Source organism: Neomonachus schauinslandi, chromosome 8 (genome assembly GCF_002201575.2).
Source record: "Neomonachus schauinslandi chromosome 8, ASM220157v2, whole genome shotgun sequence".
Taxonomy (NCBI): Eukaryota; Metazoa; Chordata; class Mammalia; order Carnivora; family Phocidae; genus Neomonachus; species Neomonachus schauinslandi.
In genome coordinates this window covers 1,416,999-1,425,580 of record NC_058410.1, presented here as the reverse complement: position 1 = coordinate 1,425,580, position 8,582 = coordinate 1,416,999, and the positions used below count along the sequence as shown (strand labels likewise).

At 46.7% G+C, this 8,582-nt stretch overlaps 1 protein-coding gene across 1 annotated transcript in view; it reads left to right on the top strand.

Moving 5' to 3' along the window:
- SMOC2 (SPARC related modular calcium binding 2) overlaps nucleotides 1-7,148 on the top strand; it is a 110,631-nt gene extending 103,483 nt beyond the window's left edge. The window contains exons 12-13 of the mRNA XM_021693198.2: nucleotides 3,069-3,106; nucleotides 5,682-7,148. Coding sequence (XP_021548873.1) covers nucleotides 3,069-3,106; nucleotides 5,682-5,699 — 56 coding nt within the window. The 3' untranslated portion in view covers nucleotides 5,700-7,148. The remainder of the gene's footprint in view (nucleotides 1-3,068; nucleotides 3,107-5,681) is intronic.
- Nucleotides 7,149-8,582: the final 1,434 nt, after the last annotated feature.

The following is an 8,582-nucleotide window of genomic DNA, read 5'->3' as shown; positions in this document are numbered from 1 at the left end:
AGGGTGGGGGGCTGCCTGGTCCGTGCTCTGGGGTGATGAGGGCAGGGGGCTAGCTGTCTGGTCCCTGCTCTGGGGTGATGAGGGCGGGGGGCTAGCTGTCCGGTCCCTGCTCTGGGGTGATGAGGGTGGGGGGCTAGCTGTCTGGTCCCTGCTCTGGGGTGATGAGGGCGGGGGGCTAGCTGTCTGGTCCGTGCTCTGTGGGTGATGAGGGCAAGGGACTAGTGGCCCAGAGTGGGAGAGCCCCACAGAGGGGGTTGAGTGTGGGGCTGTGGGTGGGCTGCTTTGCTCCTGGCTGAGTGTTCCTGTCTGTAGGAAGTGGCTTGCCCTGATAGGGGCAGTCACTCCAGGGTCAGCAAGGCCCCTGCTGGGAAAGCATCAGAAAGTAAAAGCATGATTGATGTACCTCCTCTGGAGAGAACCGGCCTGTGACTGGATTCACCAGGATAGACAGGCCCTTTCCTGACAAGTTGACCTCCTTGGTTACTCGGGAGGCGTTCTGCACAACTGTGGAGAATAGAAGCTCTTGACTGTGATGTTTGGACTCGGCTCCTTCCCGGTGGCCTGGGCTGACATGGGCAGAAGCTTGAATGTGGAGACTGTGCAGGTTCAGATTCCGCAGGAAACAGCAGGCTGCACGGTGGCTGGGCTGACGTCGGACCCCGCTGCCCATCCTCCAGGGCCACGCATCTCCTGTAGCTCAGGGGTCAGGCAGACTGCGGGCCGGGACCGTCCTGCTCCAGGCTGGAGGCTGGCTGCCCCGATGGGGTGGGTCTGCGGAGAAGCCCATCCGGGACGTGTGTGTTGGCACAGAGGCTGAGGGACCCGCCCACTCGTAGGGCGGCAGGTGTTCCAGGCAGTGCAGCTGGTCCGCTGCTGGCCATGTCTTGAGAGGGTCCAGGGCACGTCTGTGCACTGGGCCGGCATAGGGAGTGGGCGGGAGTGCGTCCCCTGTGCCCAGGAAGGGTCTCCCTTGACACCATCATCCTTCACTAGAAACATCCATCACTTAGGTTCCTCAGGTCGCTCTACGCCAACGGATGTATCTGAGTTTTATAGTCATATTAGCAACCAAGGAGAGCTCATGAACCCCCTTTCAAAAAAAAAAAAAGCCAGCTAAAATTTGGTAGAAGTGGCAGTTTGGTCAAAAATGAGCTTTGGGGATTTGGATTCATAATTAGTGGATTTTGCAACTCTTATTTTCCTGGAGGAATTTCTCTAACTGTTTTCCTACTGACATTTTCCTTTTCAATTTTCAATTCGTTCTTTCGTCCTGCCTTGTGTACTTTGAAATTGCTTTTGAAAAGCCAGAAAAACCTCAGTACTCAGGAGAGGGTTAGTTTGGGCGCTCTAAATATGCAAACTGTTACCAGTGCCTTTCATTTCCTTCATCTTTACTCACTACTTAGCAGTACATGTTTTATTCTAAAAAAAGTCAGAAATTAAATAAAAAACAGATCACATGTGACTTTTTTCTTAGACATAATGAGACCCAAGTCTGTATCTTCCCCTGAAATGTTTGTGTGTGTGTACGCGAATACGTGCGTGTGTTATGACGTTTCACTACAAGATGGGGTCATAACCCATGTACTTTCTTTTTTTTATTTTAATTTTATTTTATTATGTTATGTTAGTCGCCATACAATCCATTATTAGTTTTTGATGGAGTCACCATGTATTTTCTAATCACACTTAATTTATGATATTACACAAGATTTTCCGTTGAAAGTATTGCAACTAAGATATATTATTGGAAAATCTGATCTAAATTTTCACTATTACAAAAAAAAGCAGAAAAGAAAAAAAATAACTGGAACCATGGAGAAATGATACAACTAGGAAAGGAAATATTTCTGAAAAAACATTCATAGACCATTACATCATTCCCTCATGATTCTCCAAAATGACCATTACACAGAAACTCAGCAATTAAGAAATACTCATTTTTGACCAAATTCTCTCTTTCAACAAAATTGCCACGCTTGCTGTGTCCCTTCCAGACTTACTGCCTGATGGACGTGCTGTTGTCCGCGGGGTCGCCTGAACACTCAGTATACGTTGTTACCAACGGCATAAACACTCCCGACGGTCCGGGAACACCACGCCACGTGCGTGGCTGAGAAACACGCACTCCTTTCCCCTCTGTGTTTGTCTCCTTCCTCTACTGATGTGGCCTTGCCTCGCGTGGCCCCGTGTTGCTGGGGGTGGCACTCTGTGCGGGCAGGAAGGGACGGAGGAGCCGGCGGGGAGGAAGGAGGGGCTCCAGCGAGGAAGGCAAGTGCCGCGTGGCTGGGCCCCGGCAGTGCCCGCGGGAGGCTGCTCTTCTACCCCGGGCCATGTGGCAAGGCCACGGGGCAAGGCCACGGGGCAAACGCCATGCATCTCACGCATCTCCCTCCACCTTCTATTTCCCTCAAGGATTTGGAAAAATTACTTTGAGCCACACATGTTAGTTTCTCGTGATTTATTTTTTTTTTATTTTTTATTTTTTAAAGATTTTATTTATTTATTTGACAGAGAGAGAGATAGCGAGAGCAGGAACACAAGCAGGGGGAGTGGGAGAGGGAGAAGCAGGCTTCCCGCCGAGCAGGGAGCCCGATGTGGGACTCGATCCCATGACCCTGGGATCATGACCTGAGCCGAAGGCAGACGCTTAACGACTGAGCCACCCAGGCGCCCAGTTTCTCGTGATTTAAATAAAAAACCCAAAGATGTCGAAGAACCAAGGGAGCACACTGCCCAGGGCCTCCTGTCCCCAGGGGGAGTTCCGCGTGGGTGAGACAGGTCTCTGGTTTGTAGACAGTGCTCTGCAAGTTTTGGTAAAACGAAACATTCTTCTGTAGTTGGACGCGAGCATTTGTACTGTTAGGAAGTGTGGACATCATGGCAGAAGCCACTGGTGGGAATCCGTGCTGTTTCACTGTGTGTGTGTTTTCTCATGTCAGTAAGGTTGCCGGTTGATGAGGCTTCCCTAAAGTGATTTTGGTCCCTTCCTGAAAAATTGTATTGAGACTTTCATTAGCCGAAGAGTATTTGGGTTTTAACAGTGTCTTTTTTTGTTTCCCTGTTAGCCCCTAGAGCTAATGCTGAAAGTGCCTCTAATAGACAGGTGAGTATTCTAGTTTGTATCTTAGCATTAATAATTTGCCGGTTTAATTATAGGCAATGAAAACTCAGTGTCTTGTAGAATTGGTAAGTAAAGTACCTTCCCAAAAAAGAAACCATCCAGGAGAAGCAACCTGTCATACATACACCCCTGTGAGACCAAGAAGAGTCTTGCAAAATTCCATCAAAATCATCAACTTGAAGATTTTGTCTTTTTTTTAATACTATTTGAAATTTCAATCATTCTGTTACTTTTAGAAAAAATTTCAAGTCCTGTTGTTTTGTGGAAAAATTTTTTTAAAACAATTATCCAGGGATTTACAATTTATTTTTTATAATTTGTTAAGGAGATTGCAGGGACAGGAGATCCTCTGGGCATTCAGGTGAACATTTTCTTTTCATCTGGGGATCTTAATGAGACAAATCTTCTGCTCCAAAAGGGATTTCCAGTTTCCTGCCGTGTGTGTTTACAAACATATTTCTGTGTTTCTGACTCTCGTATCATTGCATGTGCAATTAAAATTGCTGTCTCTCCCCAGCACCCCATGCCACACCCATCCAAAGTCGAGAATGTTTTCCAGAGGGTAAACAGGAGTGGATGTGTTGCTCCCTCCCTCAAAGCCAAGGCAAAATCCTCCCTTCTTAGGACCACTCACCAATTTGTACTTTATTTTGTCTGCACCTGTTTGATGTCAGGTCGACATTTCCTAAGGCGAGCCCTGTGTTTGTTGTAGGGTTTAAGTAGAGACCTCCAAAGCACACGTTGGATGTAATTTAAAACCATTTCATTAGGAACAATGTGTGATAGGGTTTTCTTTGTTTAGCACTTGTTTACAGTTTTAACTTTTAAATCCTACCACAAATCACTTACACTTTAGAACAGGGCAGGTCTGAAAGCCATTACCCCAGCTGAGGTGCCTGCAGGTGGTTGTCATTACGCGGTGGTGACGATCACCACCCAGGCTCTCGACCGTAAGTAAACTCTGTTCAAGACACGAGCCTCCCTTGTCAGCTGTTTCCCAGAAAAAGGAGCCAGACAGTTTCTCCAGCTCTTTTTATGGTGTCTGGATGGATGGACTGACTTCCCAGCCGTTACTGTAACTGTGACCCCGGGATTCAGTCCCTCGCGAAAGCAGCTGTGGCTTGCCTGGGATGTAATAATGGAGGCCGTGGATGTTTCTTTCTTTCTTTTTTTTTATGTCCGTTAGCCAGTGTATAGTCCATCACTAGTGTTCCATGTCGTGCTCAACGATTCATTAGTTGCTGACACCCAGTGCTCATCACAACACGTGCCCTCCTTAATATGTGGATGTGTCTTTGAAGAGTCAAACATAGTACCAAGCACTGAAATCTTTCACTATATGAATAACCAGAAAAGAAACGTTGAACAAGGGGAAGCTAGGAGGGCCCAGGAGCTGGTACTGATTCAGAGAGCGAGCTGTCTTTCTTGAGGTCTCTCTTTCCCGGCAGGACTCAGACGGGACCAGAGCAGTGCCCCCACGCCGACGTGGATGTGGGCTAAAATGTCAGCCCCATGTCCTCCAACTGTTCTTTTTTTTTTTTTAAGATTTTATTTATTTATTTGACAGAGAGAGGTGAGAGACAGCATGAACTGGGGGGAGGGACAGAGGCAGAGGGAGAAGCAGACTCACCCCTGAACAGGGAGCCCTACATGGGGCTCGATCGCAGGACCCCAGGTCATGACCTGAGCGGAAGGCAGACATATAACCCACTGAGCCACCCAGGCGCCCCTCCTCCAACAGTTCTGATGTGCTTCCAGAACTTCCAGGAATATGCTGATGGCTTATCTTTATCTATAACAAATCAAAACAGAACTTCCCATTAGCTCCATGCAGGAGATACGCTCCTTTCTCTTCTGAGCACCTACTAGTATCTTCATCAGGGGAGGAGAGCAAGCCCAGAAGCCTCCTAAAGGTTTAAGTGTTATTTTAAATACTGAAGCAAAAGCAGGGATCAATTTATATCATAGGAATTGGTATACTTGGGAAAATAGATCTAGAAGATTGTAGATGGCTTTTCATTTTCATTCCAAATTACTTTTAATTGGCAGTCAGGGTGCAGAATTCCAGTATTTAGCAAACTTTTCAAGTTGCATTTCTTCCCAGAGAGAGAGAGACTTGTAAATGGAACAGATGAAAAGAAAAATTAAAAATCAATGATGCTTTTGTCAAACTTGAAGCATAAATTAGATTACTAAGATTATTTTGTATAACAAATCCAAGGTGACGGGAGACTGCACAGAACATTTGATGTACTGAATCTATTTAAAATATTTAAAGCAAATGCTAATTTTCTCAGCCAGTATGTTTTTCCTGATATTCCTGATCACTGAGACGGAGGCAAGTGTTGGAAGTTAATGTTTGCATTGTGTTTTTATTAATCCTCATGTCCCAAATTATCAAACCAGCACTCTTTCTTTTTGTGTCTTTTTTAAAATATTGCTTTTGCCCTGTTGACAACAGGTAGGCTTATGTCATCCCCAGAAGGCAAGCCTCGGTCTTCACAGATGCGGTGTGGAAACGTCCTAATGATGTCTCTGTTTCTTTCTTTTTTTTCAGCCAAGGAAGCAAGGATAGCGGCTCACACATCCAAGGCGGTCCTGGACATGTGGGAGACTCCCTCACAAAAAACCAATTAAAAAAAAACAAAAAACAAAAAACAAAAACACATAGTCTTTGCACTTTGTACTTTAAATGTAAATTCACTTTGTAGAAATGAGATATTTAAACAGACTGCTTTAATCTGTGAAATGGAAGGGCTTCAGAAAACTAATCACATACAATGTATGTGTCCTCTTTTGACCTTGGAAATCGGCACTTGGTGGAGATGTGTTTTGAATGGCTTTAAGCTTAATTTCTGTATCCTACACATGTTGACATAGTAGAACTCTTAGCCACAGGCCCCGTGGTCCCAACCCTGTGCCTTCCTCCCCACCCAGGGCAGTCACTCCTAGTCATGCCACGTTCGCTCCCCTTTGAGATCCGCTGTGCCCGCGGCATTTTTGAATCTATGTCGGAAGCTTCCATCGAAGTTTGCCACCTGTTGCGGTCCTCATCATGCCGCTAACAAGTGCATGGGTTTGTTTGTTTCTTGGGATTTTGTGTTAGTGTGTTTTGTTTTGCTGTCCAGAGATCTTGTTCACACCATGAGTCACCACTAAGCCATCTGGTAACTGGTAGGAAAGCCATCTTTCTTGGTAGGAAAGACCATTTGTCCACCTATCTTTGATGTGCAGCTTTTCTTTTCCAAGCTTCTGTTTGAGCTCTGGCCTGGGCTCGGATTAATCACGCCGTAAAGTTCTAGAGAATTACCCCGGCTGTCCAGAGGCAGCGTAACCAGGCAGTAGATTTAGTCCTTGTCTGCCCTGCTTCTTCTCTTACACGTGACCATTACCCATCCTACCCTGGTCCACTCTGGGGCCCACTGGAAGGTCAAACGATCCCCTGAACCAATTTGGGATATCCTCCTTAGAGAAGGCTCAGCCCGCATAAGCTGTGCGCTGGACGCTGGTCTTGGCGGCCGAGGACAAGTGCCTGCAGGCCCCAAGCTCCCTTCTCTCCCGGCCTCAGGAAATTTCGCCCGAGTGGTGCTTGTGAGAACAGGGTCGGAGCCAACTGCCCACGCTGTGAGCAGCAGGACTGGCCCGTAGGCACAACCAGTGGGCATCAGCGAGCGCCCCTGACTCGATGGAGCCATTTGGAGGGCGGTCCGAGGGCTGTGTGGGCCAAGCAGTGATGCTATTTCAGCTCCAACTTTTGGTTGGAAAAATAACCTTCATGGCCCCGAATTCCCTAACACACGTCATGTAAAATGATCTCTGTGCATATGCATGAAGATATTTTATGAGGCTTCTTACTTATTTAAACTGCGAAAGTAAAGCCCGAAACCTTGGAGCCACAAAACCAGCTTAAGTGTGTGTTATCATTGTTTAAGCAACAGTTATGATCCTAAATTTATTGGACAATCCTTTATATTTCTGAACTTTGAATTTAATCATTTTTCTTAGATTCAAATAAAATATGCTATTGAAACTCTGCTTACTGTTTTCTTTCCAGCAAAAGACAGCCTCTTAGAATTGCTGAATCTTCAAGCTGTCTACATCACGAGGCAAAGGGCTGGAGTGAGTGAATCCTGGCTCTGCTCCTTGGCTGTGTGACTTGGGACAAGCCACTTCCACTTTCTGTGCTTTAGTCCTGCTCCGTAAAACAGGGAGGGTGGCGGCAGGCACCTCCGGGTGAGGATTATGCGAGTGGGTTTGTGCGGTGCTGAGGGCTTGGCACACAGGGTGTAGTTTTGGGCCCTGTCATGGGAAGCAGTCCCTCACTCACTCACCGAGTACTGACTGAGCACTGACTACTGACCGAGTACTGACTCACTCACCTCCTACTGCCAGGTGCTACGGCAGACGGCAGACGGCAGACGACATAAGGAACAAAGAAGGTCCTTATTCAGAGCTGTTGCTACTCACGCGGTCCCACAACCAGAAACCTGACGGCTGTCAGCCCTCCCTTTCTCTCCAGTCCCAGTGTCCAGTCCTAGGCCAGGCTCTTACGTTTTAGTTGGACCATTGCAGGAGCGTCTTAAGCAGTCATGCTTCCTTTAGAATTCTCTCCTCCCTTCTGATAAGTTTTTACTCTTGCACATTTTTCTCTACTCAGAAAAGACTCATCTTTTAAAACTCAATCTTAGCAAGTGAGTTGTGCAGTAAAGACCACACTGGGAGTGGAGCTAGGGGAAACACAGCCCTCGGGAAATGCCTGTGGATGGGGTGGGGCCTGGACCAGGTTCTGGAGCAGGGAGGCGAGGATAAGGGGTTTACGGGAGCTGAAAGAGCTCAAATAAAGGCAGACAAGCAGGAGAGTCAAGGTGGGCCCAGAAGGTAGTGAGCCGGTGAGTGTGGGCTGGAGCAGATGGTTCTTATTGTAGAGCGTAAAGATTTCAAAATCTAAAACAGAAAAATCTCTCCTTTACAGACCTAGTGCGGCTGCTTTTAGCAATAGATGCCTCCCTCCCCAGCTCTGCTCATGTTTAAAAATGGTCTCCTGCATCCTTGTCAAAAACTTCCAAGTTAGAGATTTTTTAGAAGTGTACTGACCGACTTACAAATCAGGCCTATGAATGTTACACCTGAAATTTTTTAAAGTTATCAGGTGAAAGGCATCAGCTTTTTTTTAATCAATGTGCAGAAATGACTGACATAATCATAAACTGCCAAGGGGACAGAGACATCATGCAAGCAACAAAGCTGCCCCAGAATGTACGGATGGGGCCTTATGGTGGTGATGGTGGTGATGGTGGTGGTGGTGATGATGGTGATGATGATGGTGATGCTGGTGATGATGGTGATGATGATGATGATGATGGTGATGATGATGGTGATGATGGTGATGATGGTGATGATGGTGATGATGACGGTGAATATGGTGATGATGGTGATGATGGTGATGATGGTGATGATG